At 33.1% G+C, this 23,961-nt stretch overlaps 3 protein-coding genes across 4 annotated transcripts; 2 read left to right on the forward strand and 1 right to left on the reverse strand.

Annotated features, from left to right (window-relative positions):
• The first annotated feature begins 125 nt into the window (after positions 1 to 125).
• Positions 126 to 2,547, forward strand: LOC130890713 (protein YIPF1). The gene is made up of 2 exons (XM_057794962.1): positions 126 to 472; positions 527 to 2,547. The coding sequence occupies exons 1-2, from the start codon at positions 280 to 282 to the stop codon at positions 1,237 to 1,239; spliced, it is 906 nt and encodes a 301-aa protein (XP_057650945.1). The 5' UTR covers positions 126 to 279; the 3' UTR covers positions 1,240 to 2,547.
• Positions 2,548 to 3,203: 656 nt separating this feature from the next.
• LOC130890722 (ragulator complex protein LAMTOR1) lies at positions 3,204 to 5,789 on the reverse strand. The gene is made up of 5 exons (XM_057794974.1): positions 5,565 to 5,789; positions 5,430 to 5,509; positions 5,284 to 5,373; positions 3,724 to 3,934; positions 3,204 to 3,492 (listed from the first exon to the last, which is right to left on the reverse strand). The coding sequence occupies exons 1-5, from the start codon at positions 5,655 to 5,657 to the stop codon at positions 3,397 to 3,399; spliced, it is 570 nt and encodes a 189-aa protein (XP_057650957.1). The 5' UTR covers positions 5,658 to 5,789; the 3' UTR covers positions 3,204 to 3,396.
• Positions 5,790 to 6,198: 409 nt separating this feature from the next.
• Positions 6,199 to 22,065, forward strand: LOC130890707 (TBC1 domain family member 19). 2 transcript variants are annotated; one of them, XM_057794942.1, is made up of 10 exons: positions 6,199 to 6,313; positions 6,581 to 6,738; positions 8,244 to 8,388; positions 10,569 to 10,663; positions 12,591 to 12,651; positions 14,016 to 14,246; positions 16,604 to 16,741; positions 18,280 to 18,448; positions 19,696 to 19,897; positions 21,609 to 22,065. In XM_057794942.1, the coding sequence occupies exons 1-10, from the start codon at positions 6,212 to 6,214 to the stop codon at positions 21,865 to 21,867; spliced, it is 1,560 nt and encodes a 519-aa protein (XP_057650925.1). In that variant the 5' UTR covers positions 6,199 to 6,211; the 3' UTR covers positions 21,868 to 22,065. The 2 variants fall into 2 exon arrangements, with proteins under 2 accessions (XP_057650925.1, XP_057650926.1); XM_057794943.1 differs by having other exon boundaries at positions 16,622 to 16,741.
• Positions 22,066 to 23,961: the final 1,896 nt, after the last annotated feature.

The raw sequence follows: 23,961 nt of genomic DNA on the forward strand, positions 1-23,961 counted from the left end.
TACCTTAATATTGGTGAACTTGGCAGCAAATTTTAATGAACAAGAGTGTAGACTACTAATGATATAAGGACCGCTTATACACTGACTTTTACAAACGTATATTTTCCGCGCGCACTCGATAAAACACTTTTGACATATCAAATGATGACAGATGACACGTATTAAAAATTTTGCTGTCGTGTTGGTGTTTACATTCTAAACGTCAATTATTTGATGAATTTTACTTTACAAATACCAGGGAAACTATGCAATGTTATATGAATAATTGATTCAATAAATATGACTAATCTTCAAGAAGTTCCAACTGAGGAATTACTTTCGTTTCAAGATTTTCCTAGCGTTCACACAGCGAGTGGTGATAATAGAACAATACCAATTTCAGAAGCACAAATAAATATTACTGACGATGTAGAGGGTAATATTCATTCTAGGAGCTCACAAGGACTGGGAGATGTGTCAAACGATCCAGCAGGTAGTTTTAGAGTTATAAAAACTTACAAGATCTTAATGAAATAAATTGTTATAGATCCTAAACCAGAAAAAGCTTTTTGGAGTTTAGAATATTACCAGAAATTCTTTGACGTAGATACTTCAGATGTAATTGAAAGGATCATGGCATCAATAACTCCCAAGTGGGATAACAGTCTTAAACATCATTTACGATCAAAACCCGACCTTTACGGACCATTTTGGATATCAGTTACCCTTATTTTTACCATAGCCATTGGAGGAAATATAGCAAATTATCTACAACACGCAAATTCACCTTACCATTGGAGATATGATTTTCATTTGGTATCATATTCAGCAACAGCGATCTTTCTCTATGTCACATTGGTGCCATTCTTATTATGGGCACTATTGAAATGGAGTGTTCACGTTCAAGATGTTGAAGGATTAGATGAACTCTCACCTGGAATATTGGAATTAATTTGTGTCTATGGTTATTCCTTATTCATATACATTCCAGTATCAATATTATGGTCCATTCAAATTAACATATTGCAATGGGTCTTATTGGCTTTTGGCACATTCATTTCCGGATCAGTATTATTACTAACTTTAATGCCAGCTTTGAGGTTTTCGGAAAAAAAGTATCTATTGATAATTTTGATAATCAGTTTTCACTTAATATTATCAGCGGGCTTCATGTTGTACTTTTTCCATGGTCCTAGCGATACCACTCCTGTTTCTAGTCCAGTAGCATTACCAACAAAAAACATAACTATATCAGCGTAATACAGTAATCCCCCCTTATAACACATCATATTCCTCCATTCTAATCCCCCATATTACACGTGAATTTCCCCATATAATGGGGAGATGTCCAACTTTATATTGCTGATACGTGTGCAAAGGGAGATTGTATTGAGATATATTGATTTTAAAAAAACCCAAGCAAAACATGTAAGTTTGAGAAAAAAAACACTCATCTCCTTTCACACTAATCATCAGCTGAAGATATTTCATCTAAATTTGGTAAAGTGTCCTGGATATTTCTTTCAGTAGGTAGATTCTCATAAAAGTTGTGAAATAGTTTGCGGTAGTTAACTCAAAATGCACTTTTCATGAAATTGTCTCTTTTTGCACGTACATGAGCGATATTGTACTTTAAAGAATTAAACTTGGTTTATATTTACTACTACTACTACTATTACTACTGTGGCCAATAAAATTCAAGTTTCCTCCGTAATTTTCTATCCTCAGCCATGTCTACGTCTCCACCAAATCTGTTTACATCCTCACCCACTTGGTCATTCCATTTTGCTCTTGGTCTTTCCAGTGGGCGCTTCTTTTCTGGTTGACCTCTCCATACTCTTCTTATTGTTGTCTCTTCATCCCTTACATGGCCCAGCCACCTAATTCTACTTTTTATCACAACACCAATATCTGGTCGTCTGTTGCTGTTCTTACTTAAATTCTTTGGTATCCCATAACGTTGAACATTGATTGATTGGGCACTGCAACTCCTCCCACTTTCATATGTTCAGTCATATTTTCATTTACCTCCTATCCCACTTTTCGCACTTCTTCTAAGTATACTTGTGCCAGTATTTTCAGGTCGCTCTCACTGTCCACCATAAGCTAAAATATTTATTTTCCCTCCAGTATTTGCTCCTCTTGGAATAGCTCCAGTTGCTTCCAAAGCTCTTTCTAGAGCAAGGTTGAACAGAAGGGGGGACAGCCCATCTCCTTGTCTTACTCCTGTGGTGATATCAAATGTATCTGTGAATTCTTTTTCTAGTCTGACCTAGTCTTATTATCTTTTCTGGTATGTTATTCTCTCTGAGCACATCCCATACTATTAGGCTATCATAAGCCTTCTCAAAGTCAATAAATAGTATAATAAACTTCTATCATGTTTCCAGTACTTTGAGGCCAGCCATAACTATTTGGTCATTAGTCGATTAATTATTGTAGTCTTAATACCATATTTAATTTAAGAAACAATTACTGTGTCGAAAGCTTTCGCTAAGTTTATGAATGTTGTAAATTAAAATCGATGTTTTTATAGATAAATTTGGTGATAAACGTTATAATGAATCACTTGTACTTTTATTTTTAACAAAACCAAACTGTTTCTTGGAGAAAATATTATTTATGCTTAACAATTTTTGTATTTTTTCAAAAATTTTTGCAAAATTTGATATTAGAGATATTGATCTGTAGTTTGTCGGCAGCTATTTGTTTCCTGATTTATGAAGGATACATAGTTCACACTATGAAAGTAACTGGAAATATTTTTATGAGTTCGTGGTTTGTAATGACTGCACAACTGATACCAGATTCAGTTTTGGTTAGAGAATTAGGTCGACAGATTTTTTTAAGCAAAATCATCAAAATTACACTGCTACATAAAAAAAATCATCTTTTTGTATAACAAGAAAAATTTATAAGGTCAACTACAGTGGAATCATTATTCGAATATTTTAAATGCAAATAATTTCATTGTTATGATTTTTTTTTTCAAAATGTAAATTTTCGACAAAAATTAGATTATATTCAATGTTGCCATATCACTATAAGTATTATTTTTTATACTTCGCAATAGGAATATCTTGTGATCATCAACAATAATTTACTACGATAGTTGGACACATTGGAAAATTATTTTTCTATTGTAAAAAAAATCTCTTTCATCATTTTTATCACTGAAAATAGTTGAATTTGTAGGAAAAATTTGATTAAAATAAATACAATAATGAAATAATACGAATTACGAAAATAGCCATTTATCACTTATACAAAATTGAATTGTTCAACTTATACATAGAAAACTGTAGTAGAGACACTGTACAATAATATTTGAATTTTTTTAGATAAAACGTTGAATATAACATAATCTCATTATAAAAATATGTAAAATGCCACTAAATATAAATATGGTGGATATTTTCAACAATTTAAACCGAACGGTACAACCAGGTCTTCTTTATGGTCAACTTTCATATCGTTTATGGTATTGGCTGCAGCGCTTACTACAGATGTTATCTGAAAAAATAATTTTTAATTAATGATACATTGTACTTGGAAATTATGGAATTTAGAGGTAAGAAAAATCGTCTTGAATTGGAGGAAAATTGAAAAAGGGTCCAACTGTAACCAGCAAATTATTTATCAAAGACTCTCCAAAATAGCGCTAGTATAGCAAGAGGAAATTAGCAGCATTAGTTAAACCTATATAATAGAATCTTTCATAAAAAAGTATCTGAAAAAACTTACCATCGTTAAATCATCGGTACTGATTGCTTCTGAATTTAGCACCTTATCCGGATTAGGTATATCTTGTAAAATACAATTCCATTTTTTACTATATTGTTGTTTATTGGCTGTAAGCACTTGCTGCACTTTAACATTGTAAATCTTCATTCGTTCTAAATACTCATGCTGCTGCAAATTATGAGAATCTAGGGCAGCTACATCAATTACATTTCTGAAATACAGAAATTATTTTTTCAAACCTCCGTTTTTATAAAAAAAATACGACACTAGTTAGTCAAGTTCTAATAGTGTACAACAGTTAACATATACTACAGTCCAAAAGTTTTGTCCCACCCTACAGTTTGTGTGATGCATAAGAAATACAATCTGTAATTGTTATATATTTAAATTTTTGATTCATCTATGTAACCCACTTTTGCTTTTATTATTTCTACTAATAATCATCATCTATTTGTTTCCATTCATTTTTCAGGATATTCCAAATACTGATTTCCGACTTTCCAGTCCAATTTGTCCCACAACTCAATCGGGTTGATGACATAGGACTTTGATGGTCAAATCAATACTTTCAGTACATTCTTTCTTCCCAATTATTTCTAATACTCTTTACACATCTTTGAGGGATGCTTGGAATTGTTGTCATGCTAGAAGATAAATGTTTAGACAGTAGCCAGAACGCAATACATTTTTCTAGCCTTTTTTCTTCAAAATCTCTCCAATTTTTACATCTCCAGTCGCCCTTCCTCCAAAACATCCCCAAACCATCACAGAGCTTATGCTGTGTATTACAATCAGGATTACGCATGGATCTGTACTTCCTTTGACATGTGCACAAACCCCCAAAACCCTCAAACTTTGCTTATCTCATAAAACTTTCTCCCACTCTTCATATGTCCACTTTTCATGTTCTCCAGCACACCACAACCTAATTTTTTTGACATCTTAAAAGATGTTTCTTCACTGTCATCCTTCCAATAAAGTAAATCTTCTTATGTAGAAGTACTCAAAGACAGCTCCCTAAACTCATCGATCTAAGCTGCTATAATGGTTGTCCTGAGGGTAGTCGATCTCATTGACTGTTCAATACATTACGATTATCTTCAGAGGCTGTGGTTGTAAGTTGGAATTTCTGGAACCATTGGTGAACACACCAACACTCATAATTACACTGTCTAACGAGCGTTTCGATAATCAAGTTATCATCTTCAGAGACTGACTAAATACTAAATTTTCCCACCAATAAACCTTACCCTGTAAGAATTATTTCCAGCAGGAAAACCTCCTTGGCGGGAATCTTTTCCTCATATATAACAAAAATTATGTGTAGATACTAATTTTAACACAGTAAAATACTCCTCTCAATTATTATGTACATATAAATGATAAAAATCAAAATAACTCGAACTGTTCAAAAGGGACACAAATGGAGATTATAACCACAAAATTCGCGGCAGACTAAGTCAAAGTTTGAGAGTTTGTAAACTAGTATAATAAATTTAAAATTTCAATATCCAAGTACCATAAAAATAGATATTTATATTATAATTTTTTATTACTCACGTAGCCGTTTCTTGTAGTATCCTATTCAGGGCAGATTGCTCATCAGTCTTTTTAGGTAAATTATTTGAATTTCTGCTTAAAATATCTTCACTAGAAACAAAGATTTTTGTGACCCTTTGATAAAATTAATCATTTTGCATACGTACTTATTTGCTCTTATATTATGAATATTTGTGTTTGATACTGGATCTACTAGCAGATGGGTCCTTTCGTTGGGTTCGCCTGACTAAAATATATAGAAGTCGTACTTAATATCGAAAATTTTCATACTACGAACTTACTTGAGAGGACGACTCATCCCTACAGAAAAAACTATAACAGCATCCCATTTTTAAATAAATGAATTCTGCTATTTCTCTCACTATACTAACCATGTAGGAAGTTGTATTATTTACACAGTTCAAATACTTTTGACTACTTATCGCATTTAAAATTCAGTTTATTTACTTCATTTAATGTACACATTAAATAATAATGTCAACATTATTTACTCCTCTCTATTATATGACAGATGACATCATTTGACGTTGCCATAGCTTAGACATTTCCAAATAATTACGTGTTTCCGATCTTTCACCATAAACATTATATCTCTATAACTTGATAATTTAAACGTTTAGAAAAAAATTCTAATAGCTGCAGATTGGATGTTGATAATCATGTAGTGAGTTGTGAGATTTATGTATAGCTTGTAATTTCATATAATATTTTTTAAATATAAGAAGGTATTTATGAATTCATTTAATAATGTTCGTGGCAACATTGTTTATACTATTATGTTTATTTAATACCTATACTCTATATTAGATGGCGCTTGTATTGAATTCCTTAATGATCCCGGAAATAATTCAAATTACAAGTTGCTATGGAAATATCAACATTGTTTAGATCATTATTTTCTTGGTATCCCATTTTTCGTAATTTCACAATGGATGATATTAAAGAAAATAGTATCCATCATATGACCGTTAAAATTTGTGAAGAATTGAATAAATCTCCACATTATAATAAATTATTTGAGGATATTCAGGTTGTACCATTAATAAATTGATAAAATGTACCTGCTACTACATTATTTATTTATTTAATTCATATTATGTTTGCTTTTGCATGGTTATAATTATATAAATATAAGATGATAAAATTTGAGCTTTGTATAACTAAATATTTATACGCGGTGTGGTTATATATATACTATAAAAAACATAGTTTTCTATACACTACAATACTACAAATACTGTGAATGTCATTTTGACATAATATTTGGGATAATCTAAATTTCGAATATACATTTTAGAAATTGGTGATAACACCTAGTGTAAAAGCTGAAGATTTTAAAAATTCTCTTCTGAAAGCGATGCAGGACAACGGTTTGGAAGCTCAATTGAAAAATACCATTTACAGATTTGTTAAGTCTAAGAAGAAAGAAGTAAATAGTTATGATGCTTTCTTCAGGTACTTTCTTTTTACAGATTTACTCAATAATTCAAAGTATTAGCACCTAATATGAAATATGAGTTGTTTCATTACTGCAGATAGATTTAATTAGAGTTAACTATACTTAAATCGAAATTACTTGAACGTCTTCGATCTACGTATACACTTAGAACACATGCAACGTTTTGAGCTTATTCAGAAAATCGCTTCAACGTATTTCAAAGTTCCAATAACGTCGTTGATGCTTGTTTCAAATTGGAATTAGATAAAAACTAAAAAGAATTCGAAAACAATTATTCAAAGTTGGAATTACACCAAAAGTACACGCCAGTTAAATAACTTGATTCACAACTTTGTAAAAACTATTTACTAACGAAAATATAAGTAAATAAAGTGGTGTCAATAATCTGACCACTATTATCGATGGATATCAAGACTATTAAGAATACTCTATGCGTGTATATGCTCACTTAAATACTATATATAAATAAGTTAATGGCACACATGGTTTAAAGGACATATGGGTTGGCTTAAGTAAGACGTTGGTCCCCGTCATGGGACTTTACGTTAATGGAGCATAAGATCAAAGACATATTGTATACCTTAATATATGGTTAACAGATCTTACATGGTTCACATCAAAAGTGGCGAGAAAATTCGCCGTTTTATATCACGTTTACGATTTTTGTTACGACAGAATACATTTTCGAAATATTGAATTTGAATTGAATTGAGTTAGAAGTGAAGACGGTGTCAGTTAACGTTTGGGTTGTTAAACCACTCGCGGTTCTTGAAAGCGCGAGCCATTGGGATGTTATAATAGACAAAAAGGTCGATTGATATCACGCTCTTAAGAGGAGATGTAATTTAATATTTGTTGAGGCATTAGCCAGGAATGTAGTTGTTTTCTCATGTTTAGTTCAGTTGAAAATTATTTCCTGATTGTTAAACACGTTATTTCATTTATTTTCTGCTCTTGAAAGGTTTTCGTGATGAGTGATACGAGCACACAAATACTTGTTGAGCCTACATAACTTTTTTCTTCAAGAAAAAATATTCCACTAATAGCCTCAACTTTTCTGGAGAGGAAAATTGAAAGTAATGAAGATATTCGAGAAAAGACACGATTTCAATCCAAATTCAGAACAATCGATTTATTATTATTACCACCAGCACCTGATGTTCTATTGAGATGTTCAAAAGTTTGTGTAGCGTGGCCAGTTATGTTTAAACGCAGGGTCAACAACTGATATAGATGTAAATCTAGAAATGAGTCCACTCGACGGTTTTTCAGCAACTAATACTGATAGAGAAGCTGAAGATATCGATAATGAATGAAAAAAAATTAAGATAGCCTTTTATTGAATATTGTGAATTATAGTTACGTGGAAAACCATGTAAAAAACGTGCCTATAAACGATAATATTTTCTGAGAAACTCTTCACGATTTACAAAAATTAGAAATACTACTAGATACATCTCCATTGAAACATAAATATTGATTTGGTACTTTCGATTTCCAGAAAATGCCAAATTCACTGGGACAAACGTATCCACAAATCATTAAATTCTATGTGTAACGAATTGGGTATAAATTTGGCGAAACCACGTACAACAAGTGACAAGGAAGAAATTTCAAATAAATGGACAGAGCTCAGCAATTACGAAGTAAGTAATTAATTATTTACGTAACAAGTGTGTGAAGTAATAGTAATCTTTTGTTTTTTTACGCACTAGTGTTAAAATTTCTTGTAATTAATATTTGGATAACAACTATATGTTTTTTCAATCAATTATACATTACTTTAAAGAAAATGATAGACAAAAAACCACGTGTACAACTCGTGGAGAAAGTATATGTATCAGTGGGTGTCTTGCTTAGGTTGATTTCTTGCTTTATATTTTAATAATTTCGTGTCAAAAAAGGCCACTTGGACTAAATGAGCTAGAACAATTAGCTGCGTTAGTGAAGACGATGATGTCGATTAAAGGAACGAAAACTGTAACGAAAGTAGTGAAAATGAAGATAAGCCAGTTAAAAACCATGTATAAGTTCTGAAAGTAACTACTTACCTCTAACAGAAAAAATTAACAATCTGATGATTCTATTGATAAATTCGAAACATCTGGTGAACAAGGAATGCAAGGATTCTAGATGGAATGCTAGAAGTGAAGCTTATATTCATTCAAACTGTGGGCTTAGGACATTAGAAGCTAGCCTGAAAAGTACCTGAAATGGTGGCTGGAGCACCTTACAAAGAACTCATCAACAAGAACTCCAAGGGGAACTTAGTTCACACTGGGTAATGACAGATAATTTGTCCCCGTGTGTCAAAAACATTTTACTCGGATTCTATTTTTGATAATTCTAGAACATACAAATCATATGTTAACTGTAAAGAGTTCCTTAATATGAAGATAAATCCTCTACAATTCCTCCAGCCACTATATTCATATGAAGTAACAATGAACAGGGAACGCTTCAAAGTTGCCAAATTACAGAGAAAAATGACTGACCCTTCTGGAATAGAAACCTGTGAAACTATTTATATACTTGGCACGTATATACCAGTAGACGACGAGTACTGATTTGAATATGTCAAATCTAACATTGCCTTCTTCAAATTTTGATATTTGAGTTGTTTACAGATACTTGCAACATTTATTTTGGTCAAAAAATGGAATTGACGTGTCCTAAACCAACCGAACAACTCGCTTCGACGTTTAGTGATGATGCACCATCTCTGAGCCTGCTTTCCGAATTCAATCGTGGTTGCACTTCGATGCTGTGACATACCATGAGATTGAGGCAAACTTGGGCATTAATTCCACTCGCATACGTTCAATATTACATGACCATTCGACTGCCAAAAAGATTCGTTCGCGTATAATTGGATGATGTTTCAAAAAAAGTTCTTGTTGATTGATGCAAAGAGATGCTGAAAAAATTCAATGGCGATGATTTAAAACACGTATAAAAGATCCTGACTGGCGATGAATCATCGTTCTTTGCAAATGGAGCCAAAACCAAACATCAATCGACTATATGGGCCTTTCAAGAAGAACTAAATCAAATAAAAATCGCTAGCTCATGAAGAATTTCGAAGAAAATGGTCTCCTGTTTTGTTCAGAATAACTGGACATGTCGCAACTTTAGAATGGTAAATTTTTAAAGGTAAACAAGCATTTGTTTGCCATAAATGTTCTCCACCTCGACAATGCGAACTCTTACAAGCACAAACGTTTTTGCACAACCAAAACATCGAATGGATGGGTCATCCTCCGTAGAGTCCTTGATTGGAACCCAATGATTTGTTCTAATTCTCGCAGATCGGACATAAATTGCGAAATCAACGTTTTTCTATACCTGAAGAAGTGGTTGATGCGTTTAAGTCACATGTTTTGGAGGTACCTCAATTGGAATGGAACAAAAGCTTCGACGATTGATTCAAACGCTTGCAAAAGTCATTGATCTTAGAGAATATTTTGAAAAAAATTCCCAATTTGTAGGTATCTGCAGATTCTAAATGAATCTAAATGGAGTATTATTTTGAATGAAAAATGTACAAATTGTCAATTTTTTTGATTTTCGAGCTTATTTCGAATAAATTTAGTCATAGTTTTGGGTAAACACAAGTCAACTCTTGAAATTTTTTTTATATAATGACGAACGAATCCAGGATAAACAAAAAGAACAAGGGGAGTAATCTACCCCAATAAAATGATTTGTAGGCACACAAAACGCTAGCCAAAATCCAAAATAATGATATGGAGTGGACCAAAATTGTTATAATAATAATCACACGTATTTCCACGTATTTTTTATGAGATATTTTAATTTTTTTCAGGTGAATATACAAAAATACAGACCAGTTTATGCACCAAAAGATTTCTTGGAAGTGCTGTTAAATTTGAAAGGACCTCCAGACGAGAAATGCACAGAGTACAGTTATATTTTATATTATTATTTTATGAAGCAAAAATAGGAAATTTGATATGTAAGGATATTCCTTTCCAAAGCCTAGTGATTTTTGAAAATATCGATTGAAATTCGAAAAATAATAAATGCAACAGACATGTACAAAAATCAATTACTCATTGTCATCAGTAGAATGAGTAATTAACCCATTAAAGCCCTAATTATTTTTCTTAAACAAAAATTATTGCTTATACATATTATTCATGATGCCCCCCTTAACAGAAAATAATCGATTTATTGCAAAAAATCCTTCGGGGGCCCAATCAAGAACAGTCATCCTTTGAGGACCCAGGGTTGATGTAATTTGTAATCATTTGCAATTTACTGTTTTTGAAACTTTTATTCATTATTTGCAAATTTTCTTGCGCTAAAATAATCAATACTTTTTTTTATTTATAATTTTTATTATGGTATTATGGAAATTTTGTAATAATCTCGTTTGCTGGAAAAAAATTTTGATTTCTTCAATTATAACGCAGTAAGTCGTCTTTTATCTTCACTTCCTTTGCGTATATTTTTACTTGCTGTATACGAGGATGGTTCCAAAAGCATCTGGCCCAATAAAGAAGACACAAAAATTTTGAAAAAAAATTTATTTGTCTAAAACGTAATATCCTTTCAGCTAGCAGTGATGTTCTATGAATTCGATACCTTTTTTATAATAAAAATCAAAATAGCCATTAACTACCGAGATCACCTCTTCATTGTCAAAAAATCTTTAACCGCTGAGCCGTTTTTTCAAGTCTTGGAACAGAAAGTGCTCCGAGGGGGTAACTTAAACTTCAATTCATTAATTTTGGGCACTGCAATGACGGATGTTTCAGCTGGTACATTGTCTTGATGAAATAACACTTTCTTCTTAGTCAAATGCGGTCATTTTTACTTGATTATTTAGTTCAAACGTCGAAATATGTTCGCATAATACTTGTCAATAAAAATTATCTCACACGCGTTTAAAAAAATCGACGCCATGACCTTACTTGCAGATGGTACGGTTTTTGCCTTCTTCAGAGCCGGTTCACCCTTTTCAGTCCACTGTTTTGATTGTTCTTTTGTTCCGGGTATGAAATGATGGACCCACGTTCCATTCATGGTTATGAAACGTCTCAAAAATTCTGTGAAACATCTTCACGAAAGCTGGTTTTGTTCCATCTTGCGTAGTTGACGATCATCCAGTGGATTTTCTTCAACATTTCTGGAGTCATCACCTCATTTGGTCGACCATAGCGAAGCTGGCATTCGCAGGTCGTACAGCCTCGTTTAAACTCTGCTCTCCAATATTTTACAATTGATAACTAAGGAGAAACCTCACACAGAATAGAATCTAGTTCAGCTTCTACGTATATTGGTTGAGCTATGGCTGACCGTTCACTATTGATGGCATTTCAAGCAACTACCACCATCTCTAGGTCAGACCAGGTACTTCTCAGATCATCCTCATACTAAGGATCCAATTTACGTTCTATTTTAACAATTTTTCAATTTATCAATGTAAATCTGATACAATAGCTGAAGATAATTCTTCATCGTCACAGTTTTCTTCGTCTGTCAATTCCTCTACTTCAGTGAGCAAAGCAATTACTGTTCACTTTCAGTCTCTGAAGACGATACCTTGGTTATCGAAACGCGCGTTAGACGTAGTGGTAATGTAAACAGTTTGTTCAGTATTCCTCTTCCTGAATATTCTCATCGCTATTTAACAGAACGTAGATTCATCAGAAAACAGAATTGTCTCTGCTATGTATTATGGGATCAGAGCCATGAGATGTAGAGTCTTGTAGAAAATATCTTCTACGTATTGTGCAGAGTTTATGTAAACAATCTACAACCGTAAAAGACGTTCGCACAGATTAATAAGAACCTTTCTCACCCTTATTTCCCTTGTTTTTAGGGAAAATTCAGGGTGGCAGTTCAGCCAAATTCCACTGAAAGTGAAAAATTTAGGAGATTTAGTGAGTAATAATTTTTTATAAATAATTTATTTCTTTAATTTCTTAGACCTTTTGATATGTTTATATTTCTAAATATTGTTGATTTTAGGTCTCTTTTCATTTAAAATTAAATAATTTTTTGGATATAGACTGAAAGAAGTCGTAATATCAAATTTTTATGTGTCTAAAAATTATAGAAGAAACTAATTTTGAATGAAAAGAGACCTAAAATCAAAAAATTTACCAGCATAATTAATTTATTTGGTACAAGGGATCATTGGAAATGTTTAAGAACAATTTGTATAAGGAAAAAATCATAAAATAGATTTACAAAGTTCGATTTTTTTATACGTTTCATAAAACAAATTTTGCGTATGAAATAAATTTGATTGCTTGGGGGCTCTGACAGTTACTCGACAATGGTACCTTCTTCTTAGATGTTTTTGCTTTTCCTTTTTCGATTCCTTTTGTTGAGGTGTATATTGAGGTCTGCATTGGAAATAATAATAAAATTGCTGGCAGCATTCTGTCCTCTTTCCAATCCTGTGTGATGAGTTTCCTGTTGCATAAACAGCTGCAACATCTTAAAATAGAGATAAACAGCTTCAACATCTTCAAATAGCGATAAATTTTGAAAACTTCGTTATCTTCGTAACTGTATCACCAATTGTCATAATTGCAGTGTGTGGATACTAAACTTTGTTTTGACTGACAGTACTTAAACATAAACGAGAGTTGCTGAGTCTCAAACCCAATTGCTTTCTCTTGGTTAGTATGTGCTCCAAAATATTACAGTTGGACAGGTACCTCTACCTTGGATTTAGGTAACATGAACAGCTTTATTTTCATTCACTTTTCTTCTACAATTTTCTAGTCACAAGAAAATGGCGTCCAAGTTTGACTCCAAGATATGAGAGGACATAGCTGGGTCCTGGTGAGAAGGTAGCGCAGCAGTGACATCTAATTATGTTGTTGTGTATGGGGATATCAGCAGTGTACCTAAGTGTACCTGGACCAAGTGCACTTCCCTGTGGAACTCCTGACACAATTGGATGTACAGTGGTGATGTAATTTTGGGTTTTGACTTGAAAGTGTCTGTTTTTAGGGTTTAGGAAAAGTTGCGCGAAAAGTATTTCCTGATTTTCCATGATGTTAAACAGTATTCTTTATCAAAAGACTTGTACACTTTTTTTTCTATGGGGGCATCCTTAAATCCAAATTAGTGGTTATGTATCAGTCTGCTGGCTTTAAGTGTCGGTTCTATTTTCTCAATCAGTAGTTTTTCTAGAAGTTTTGACGTATCGAAACTAATCAACAATCAACTGTATGGGTTTTCCAAGACGAGCGAAATAAAAAAAAAATGATTATATCGATTTCTGTTACAGAGAAGTTTTTATTCGGAGTTGTCCAGAGGGGAGCACATATTGACAGCTACAAACTCACTAATTATGACAAGTAGCTTCGCACTTTTCGAAGAAGAAAGAATAAGTTTGGGAGAGAAAGTACTTTCGAAAAATTACGCACCAATCGCGCAGGAATTTTTGAAGAAAGGTTGTCCAAGATGCTTACGAGCCAAAATGTGGACTTTATTATTAGGATCCGATGTTAGAGATTATGTTAGTATTTTATTCCATTTTCTGAACATTATAAATTGATAATTTAGTAGATCATAGGTTGATAATTTTTTCCTGTATGTTGGAGTGGTGCCTACAGTGAGGAGATGACTGTGGATATTGATCTTGAACTTCTGCCATACAAAAGGCACTTCAATGTAGAGAAGATTCGAAAATTTCCAAATGCACGACTTTTGAAAATAAAAAAACCAAGTAGGACTGGATACTAATACTAATACCAATACCAATACCAATACCAATACCAATACCAATACCAATACCAATACCAATACCAATACCAATACCAATACCAATACCAATACCAATACCAATACCAATACCAATACCAATACCAATACCAATACCAATACCAATACCAATACCAATACCAATACCAATACCAATACCAATACCAATACCAATACCAATACCAATACCAATACCAATACCAATACCAATACCAATACCAATACCAATACCAATACCAATACCAATACCAATACCAATACCAATACCAATACCAATACCAATACCAATACCAATACCAATACCAATACCAATACCAATACCAATACCAATACCAATACCAATACCAATACCAATACCAATACCAATACCAATACCAATACCAATACCAATACCAATACCAATACCAATACCAATACCAATACCAATACCAATACCAATACCAATACCAATACCAATACCAATACCAATACCAATACCAATACCAATACCAATACCAATACCAATACCAATACCAATACCAATACCAATACCAATACCAATACCAATACCAATACCAATACCAATACCAATACCAATACCAATACCAATACCAATACCAATACCAATACCAATACCAATACCAATACCAATACCAATACCAATACCAATACCAATACCAATACCAATACCAATACCAATACCAATACCAATACCAATACCAATACCAATACCAATACCAATACCAATACCAATACCAATACCAATACCAATACCAATACCAATACCAATACCAATACCAATACCAATACCAATACCAATACCAATACCAATACCAATACCAATACCAATACCAATACCAATACCAATACCAATACCAATACCAATACCAATACCAATACCAATACCAATACCAATACCAATACCAATACCAATACCAATACCAATACCAATACCAATACCAATACCAATACCAATACCAATACCAATACCAATACCAATACCAATACCAATACCAATACCAATACCAATACCAATACCAATACCAATACCAATACCAATACCAATACCAATACCAATACCAATACCAATACCAATACCAATACCAATACCAATACCAATACCAATACCAATACCAATACCAATACCAATACCAATACCAATACCAATACCAATACCAATACCAATACCAATACCAATACCAATACCAATACCAATACCAATACCAATACCAATACCAATACCAATACCAATACCAATACCAATACCAATACCAATACCAATACCAATACCAATACCAATACCAATACCAATACCAATACCAATACCAATACCAATACCAATACCAATACCAATACCAATACCAATACCAATACCAATACCAATACCAATACCAATACCAATACCAATACCAATACCAATACCAATACCAATACCAATACCAATACCAATACCAATACCAATACCAATACCAATACCAATACCAATACCAATACCAATACCAATACCAATACCAATACCAATACCAATACCAATACCAATACCAATACCAATACCAATACCAATACCAATACCAATACCAATACCAATACCAATACCAATACCAATACCAATACCAATACCAATACCAATACCAATACCAATACCAATACCAATACCAATACCAATACCAATACCAATACCAATACCAATACCAATACCAATACCAATACCAATACCAATACCAATACCAATACCAATACCAAATACCAATACCAATACCAATACCAATACCAATACCAATACCAATACCAATACCAATACCAATACCAATACCAATACCAATACCAATACCAAAACCAATACCAATACCAATACCAATACTAATGCAAATACTAATACTTATACTAATACTAATACTAATTTTGATGTTTGTTTTGATTTATGGCATAACAAGATTGAAACAACCTTAAGCCACAAAATTAAACTTAAAAACAAAGTATGTCTTCTCGTTGTCTCTCTTGCACTGCGTTGGCATCGATTTAAAGCCGCTTAGGCTGGTCCATTAATTTCAATAAGTAGATGGGACACATTATTTGGGAATAGAAGGTGAATGATATATAAATGAAAAATATTAATTAACCAATATTTTTAAGGAGCTGAAGTATTTTCAGATGTTGAAAGATCACGTACTTCAGTATGATTTAATAATAGATAAATTGATAATAAAAGATATCACATTGACTGCTTCAAACGATGATCAATATTTCGTGTTCGAGGATGTACTCTACCAAGTAAGTTGTATCTCAATAGTTATTTTCCGTTCATTTCCATAATTTTTTCCAATATCATGGAAGGTAGCTCAAATTATAACTCAGTAGTTTTAATACAAAGTTTAGGAGTTTAAAAATAGGTCGTGATGATACAAGATCAAAATGGCTGCGTAAACAAACGATTATTCCAAAGTGATCATCTCGAAAACCAAGATGCTGTCGTCAACCGGATAGACAATATGGTAAAGTGCTGTATGAGAAATATAAAGAAAAAAACAAAATTCGCTGATGAAGTTTTGATCTGGTGTGCGATTTCAGCAAGAGCGATATTCAGATCTTACTTGGGTCTGCAAGGAGAAAAGTTGAAGATTCTGACAGTTACATTAACCTAACGTTAATTAGATTTGTTGATTTGGTATGTCATCATCAAGTTGGGGAAGATATGATGTTTTGGACGGATTCAGCATCATGCTGTTATACCTACAACGGAAATCAAAATTGGTTACATCAAAACATATATTTTGTAAGAAACGTAACCTCACTAATTTACATAAGACCCGTTTAATTTCTGGGCACTTATCCCGCAAAGTGTATGATAGAGGGTGGTAAGGGGAAAATGAGGAATTGCTAGGGGGAATTTTTAGAAAAATGTGTAAAAATGAGTTAGATTTTTACGCCAAAACTATTGGGACATACTTTACTGACATCAAAGCGAGCTGAAGAAGTAAAATCTTATAAACTAATCAGTATTTCATCAACCATGTTCAAACTACTTGGAAAATTATTACTAGAAAAACTAGAACTAACTCTGAGGGCTAAATAATAAATATTTGACCATTTGTTTAGCTTCAGACCACAGCAAATTACCTTAGAAAAATTATATCGAATTACCAAAAGAAAAAACCATTTGAAAATGGAGAATACTATTCTGCAGTCTTTCTAGACATAGCACAAGTGTTTGAAAAGATCTGGAATGATGGTTTACTATACAGGGTGATCCTACACTACTATATGAAGTCCAGAGGCAGTTTATGCCCAATGGTTAATAATCCGTTACTTTTATCGGGACAACCTGTACATAGTAAAATTATTTATCCCGTCAAATACGTAATCACCGATAAAAATTTCGAATGTATAATTTAAAAAATATACTTAAATATCAATACTGATTTCGCAACTTTGAATGGTTATAACTCACATCATCTACTCACTTCCCAATTGATTGAATCAAGTTCCAGAACACCCTGTATAAGATCAGAAGAAACTTCCCAGATCAGTATTATCTTATCCTGAAATCCTATCTCTAGGTTGGACAATCAAAATTTGACTTCCGTTTCGAGAAATAGATCAGTTAATTCGTATCCAAGGTCATGTGTTTTGAAACTTTTCATTTTTCGTGCCATACGACCAGTAATGCTCGAAAAAGAGGCAAAGACAATGGACTGTGTCAAGAACATCGCGGTATAATTATTTTCGGAATAACTTCAGATCAAATGCTAAATTCATTTCTATCTATGTTAATGTCAAAAAAAAATGAAAATAAGTTGAAATTTTTTTAGGTTATGTTATGTTTTTCACGAGATTCGGAAGTTTTGAAAAATCTTCCGAGTCAACCAGCTTTTATGCAAGTTGTCGTTAAAGGAAAAACAGGAACTTCTGAAAATAACACTACCACCATAGTGTTTCCTCCAAGTGGAGTTATTCCTTTTCACGGGTTCTCAATGTATGGTATGTTTTTATATTTTAAAATAATCACTCTAAAAGAAAATAAAAGAGTACTCGGCCACCAGATCGGCAAAAACTACTGTATCTGTCACAATATGCGAGGATGGTCACAGAAGTACCTCTCTGGCCCAACAAAAATTTTGGAAAACTTTAATTTTCAACGTAATCTCCTTTTAGCTCCTTACACTTTTCCCAGCGGTGTTCAATAAAATCGATACCCTTTATATAATAACTCAAACTTATTAAACTTCATCTCTTCATTTCTGGAAAATCTTTGACCACCGAGCTATTTTTTCAAGTCTGGGAAGAGAAAATGCTCCGAAGGGGCTAAATCTGTCGAAAAGGGTGCATAATCTAGTAATTCAAGCTTTAATTCATCAACTTTGGCCATTCCAATAACGGATGTGTGAGATGATGCATTGTCTTGATGAAACAACACTTTCTTCTTCTTCGAATAACATCTATTGAAGACGATTACGATCGATAGTCATTTCTTGTTGACGTGGATTGAAGTCGAATGAAATCAATTCTTATATATTCATGTGAATTGCCATCTACTTTTGTCATATATTGCCGATTATCATCTATAGAAGGCGATTGAGGTCGATTCTCGATTTCTGATGTCTAATGACGTCATTTGTGGTCGTTTAAACTCTGCTATCCAATATTTTACTGTTGATTGATGTCCATTGACGTGAATTGAAGTCGGATCAAATCAATTCTTATATATTCATGTGAATTGGCATCTACTTTTGTCAGATATTGCCGATTATCATCCATAGAAGCCGATTGAGGTCGATTCTCGATTTCTGATGTCTAATGACGTCATTTGTGGTCGTTTAAACTCTGCTATCCAATATTTTATTGTTGATTGATGTCCATTGAAGTGGATTGAAGTCAAATCACATCAATTATTATATATTCATTTGTATTGGCATCTACTTTTGTCAGATATTGTCGATTATCATCCATTGAAGCAATTGAGGTCGATTATCGATTTCTGATGTCTATTAACGTCATTTGAGGTCGTCTTTCATTGACGATTTATAAAACGCCGCGATTGAATTTTCTTTTCTTTTCTTTGCACCCATCTACAGAAGCATTTTTTTGGGCGTGCTTTAAATTATGCGGTATCCAACGTTTACCATTAAAAATGTCAAAAACTATGATGGTAATGTCAAATGTGACATTTCACATCAACGTCACCATATTTCAAAACTTAAGTAGCAAACCTAGTATTATTTTTTCAGCTGCCCCATTCTGTTACATCTACGACAATCCAGTGGATTTATATTTTTCATTTAGAGCTTTCTACTTAAGGTATTGGCACAGACTGCATCGTGTTTGTGGGAAATCGCAAGGAATAGTTTCACTTTGCTTGCAATTCGAAAAGTTGTTGCAATGTTTCGATCCCCTGTTATGGAACCATTTCAAAAAATACAACATACCACCGTAAGTAATTAGAATAAGAAAAATCTAAGTTTCAATAATAAAATTCATTCGATTCTAATCAAATAACGTTATATAATATAATTCTATTAATGACATAACGACTAGTTAAAAAAAATACGTTGAATATATTATTTACCCACAATTACTGAAATGGAGGCTCTAAGCAATTCTATTCTCTAGATAAATCTACTGATACTTCATTGGTACTACTGATAAAGTAAGGTTAGAATGCTATGACGTAAGACAACGTAATATGTGCAGTTTAGACATAGAAAGTGTTTTTGGCAATACTTCTTAAGAGGCCGTTGAAAAAACAGTTAAAAAATGAGTAGAGGTCACAACTTTAAACAAAAAAAACAGCATAACACCATTATATAAGCTCAACAAGAAGATGTATCCAAGAAAGAGTTGCATCCCCACTTATATGGATCTTGGTAGAGGACGAAATCTTATGCGCACCAAAGTTGATGACATAATAATTTATACAAAAAGATTTTCGCAAAAGAATTGATTATATTAGAATGTAGTATCGATCATTGGTTCGGAATATCAACCCAGTAACCTTCCTCAAGAAGAAAAGACTCAATCTTAAACCAATCAATTTGGAGTGGTACTTCATTGAGTGTAAAAAAAAACAGGGACTCACTTTAGATATAAAACTCTTCTGGAACATAAGTAAGAGATAACCAGCGTGTATATATTTCGCTGAAACGATTCTTACAACTTTAAGAACATGATGTGGATGTCAAGCGTTAATAAAACCAAGCATCACGTATTGGGCAGTGATCTGGTGTCCTAGAAATGGTTCTGAAACCGCGAAGATCAATCTTCCGAAGTTGCAAAGAATGACCTGTTCATTTACAATAGGAGTCATGAGATCATGACCAATACTTCAATCAGAAGTGATACTAAATCTTCACTCGAATTGTAAGAATGCGGTGACTAAATCTTAGGACGAAATACCGCTTTGAGAAAGAGTTTATCTCAAAATTATAAATATTATGAGTGAGATCCAAAGATTGGATTATAAATTAACAGAAATACCATGAAATGGAATACGATTGGCTCCGAAATGGTATAGGACTGTACCAAGTATTTATTCAAACAGAAATATTTGCAATCGATTAATGTGTTCAGTTCAATTTTGAGAAGAATCATCATCGAAAGGATATTATCATTTTTTCCCGCCAAGCAGCCATTAATGACTTCTTGTACAGTTTTTTTTTGAGTACACAACATGACAAATTAACTAATGGAAAGTAACAAATGATACTGAATACACTATTTTCACTATCATTATACCAACACTCACAATTACACTGTCTGACTTCTTGCGTTTCGATAACCAAGTTATCATCTTCAAAGGCTGAAGGTAAACAATTAACTTGACTGAATTTTCATTGAATCCAGCGAAAAAAGCTCCTTGGAGAGAATCTTTACATTTATTCCTTAATAACTAAACTAAAGAGGAATTGGCTCTTTGTCCCTATTCAAGGTTTTCTTACATTTAGTAATGCTCTCAAATGCATCCAACATCCGCTGGATTTAATTTTCGCCGGAGAAGGTTTATCAGTATGAAAATTTATTCAAGTTAATAGTTTACCTTCAGTCTCTGAGTATGATAAATTAGTTATCGACACGCGCGTCAGACAGTGTAATTGTGAGTGGTGTAGTGATGGATAATTTCCATTTCCATTTCTACTGGTTTTAGATTGAGGTTGGTCATAAAATGGATAATGCGCGCATTCAGCGGCCATCTTCCTCCAGAGCAGCTCCTTTCGTTATGGGATTTGGTATTAGCATACGACTCACTAGAAATTGTATCACTTTTAGCAGTCGCCATATTGATATTTCGCAGGGACAATTTAATGAAAGTATCTACATTACAAAATATCGAAGCCGTACTAGCGGATCTTTCGAGCATAGCGGTTGTACCGTTATTGCAAATGGCGCTTATGAAGGACGTTTAAAACGTGATTTGATATCTTAATGTTGATTGTGAGCGAGAACGCAGGAATTTAGTTTTTAGATCACACTGTAGCTAAGAATCATATTTTTTCAAAAGTCAATCATTTCATTGTAATTTGCTTGATTTTTTATATATGCGAATGTAAAATTATTTATAATCATCTAAAATTTCATTTTATTCAGAAAAATATAGACAGAGATTTTTCTTTTATTATTATTCAATTACTCCAACACAGCTTTCGAGAAACATTTTCGTCTTCAGACACTGACGGTGAACTGAGAATGGAGAAGGTAAACTGAGTTTACTTTTTCAGTCTCTGAAGACGATAACTTGGTTATAGAAACGCACGTCGGACTCAAACAGTGTAATTGTAAGTGTTGGTGTAGCTGTAGTCTAAATAGTGTGTTCGGTATGAATATCACCAAGCAATACCATTGCTTCTTGATGAAAAAAATTCTATACAAGCTCAGCAATGTCTTGGAAAGTATCATCCATACTCTGCTCATTGCTGAATTTAAATGATGGTGAACATTATGGTTGTCGTTATTCCAGAAAACACTAACAAAGTCGTAGTGTTTAGAATTAAGCATGAACATTTGACCATGAGAAAGCTTATTACAAATTGGATGACGCGTTTATTCGCAGCCGATCAAAAACAACAACGTGCTGATGATTCAGAGCAGGACTTGGTTCTGGATTCAAAACAATCATCATTTTAGTGGACTGCAGTCGGTGAACCACGTCCAAAGGTACAACAGTCAACTGGGAAGGTTGTAGCTTTCGTATTTTAGGATGCGCATGGAATATTGTTCATCTTTTATCTCCAAAAGAGAGAGACAATCAATAGCGAATACTACATTGAGTTTTTGGATCGTTTGAATGCAAAAATCAAAGAAAAACGGCCTCATATGTTGAAGAAAAAACTACTATTCCACCAAGACAATGTACCGATTCACAAGTCGATGGCAAAGATAGATAAATTGAACGAATTGCTTTCTAATCCACCGTATAGTTCAGATTTGGCTTCCAGCTGTAGCCTACTATGAGGCAAAAGACAAATTCTTTTACAAGTTCAGCATCGAGAAGTTTAAAAAGCGCTGGACTGATTGTTTACCTCTCGAATTAGATTACATTGATGAATTAAATCGACTTTTGTCCAAAAAAATGTTTTTCTTACTCAATCGCATGACTTATTGAGTAGTGTGTTATATCCAGATTTTTAAACTTTGTAAGTTTGTTAATATCAATCCTATCGACTTGAAATAAACACCATTATTCAATTGTATTTATTTGCGTTAAAAAAGAAAATCGGCAGTTGTAATATTGATATTAATATTGTTTCATTAGTAATCGTACAGTGTAGCCTTGCGATTTATTTATGGTTATCGCAAACGCCAGACGTACCAGAAATTGTAAACGTTTAAAATCGAATGGTATACCAGGGATCAAGACATCCTTTACTTTATATTATTATTGTTCCCTCAGTGACTTTATTTATCAAATTCCTCGACATCTCTATTTTTCGCCGTGAATATTGCTCGTTCGCCCAGCAAATTATGGTTATTGAACTGTTGTGCTACATCTAGGGAAACACGCTGAAGAAGCTCCTCTTTTGAGTCTGTGATGTAACAGAAATCTGTGGGTAATGTGATATCCACCGTGATGTCCAACAACTACTTTGTAAAGAGTCATTATCACAAGGGATCACCGATGTAAGGAAATTTCTTGCGCACGTAGCGGTAATCGTCACTCACAAAGATAGAAGGATGCGCTCTTTGTCTGAGGTTCGATCGAGGATCGATCGATCGACATATTAATCGATTGTCAAATGTCAAATATCAAATGTCAAATAATTCAAGACCAAAATCAACCAAATAGGTCCAGCCGTTCTCGTTTTTAAGCGAGACTAACGAACAGCAATTTAGTTTTATATATACAGATAGTTTACGATGTAAATTCCTCTTTACTGTGTTTATATTATAACAGAAATCTAATGTTGTCATGTTTTAATGCCACAAGCGCTACATTATATGAAATTATTTTATCAAAAGTTTGTTTTTCTACGGACCTACATAGAAATTAACTAACACATTAT

Source organism: Diorhabda carinulata, chromosome 2 (genome assembly GCF_026250575.1).
Source record: "Diorhabda carinulata isolate Delta chromosome 2, icDioCari1.1, whole genome shotgun sequence".
Lineage (NCBI taxonomy): Eukaryota > Metazoa > Arthropoda > Insecta > Coleoptera > Chrysomelidae > Diorhabda > Diorhabda carinulata.

Coding starts and splice junctions, on each gene's coding strand:
- LOC130890713 (XM_057794962.1), top strand. CDS start 280: ATGACTAATCTTCAAGAAGTTCCAACTGAGGAATTACTTTCGTTTCAA. Junction 473..526: donor TGTGTCAAACGATCCAGCAG/GTAGTTTTAGAG, acceptor AAATTGTTATAG/ATCCTAAACCAGAAAAAGCT.
- LOC130890722 (XM_057794974.1), bottom strand. CDS start 5,657: ATGGTTAGTATAGTGAGAGAAATAGCAGAATTCATTTATTTAAAAATG. Junction 5,374..5,429: donor CATAATATAAGAGCAAATAA/GTACGTATGCAA, acceptor CTTTGTTTCTAG/TGAAGATATTTTAAGCAGAA. Junction 3,493..3,723: donor GTACCGATGATTTAACGATG/GTAAGTTTTTTC, acceptor TTATTTTTTCAG/ATAACATCTGTAGTAAGCGC.
- LOC130890707 (XM_057794942.1), top strand. CDS start 6,212: ATGGATGATATTAAAGAAAATAGTATCCATCATATGACCGTTAAAATT. Junction 6,739..8,243: donor AGTTATGATGCTTTCTTCAG/GTACTTTCTTTT, acceptor TTCGATTTCCAG/AAAATGCCAAATTCACTGGG. Junction 14,247..16,603: donor GATCCGATGTTAGAGATTAT/GTTAGTATTTTA, acceptor AATATTTTTAAG/GAGCTGAAGTATTTTCAGAT.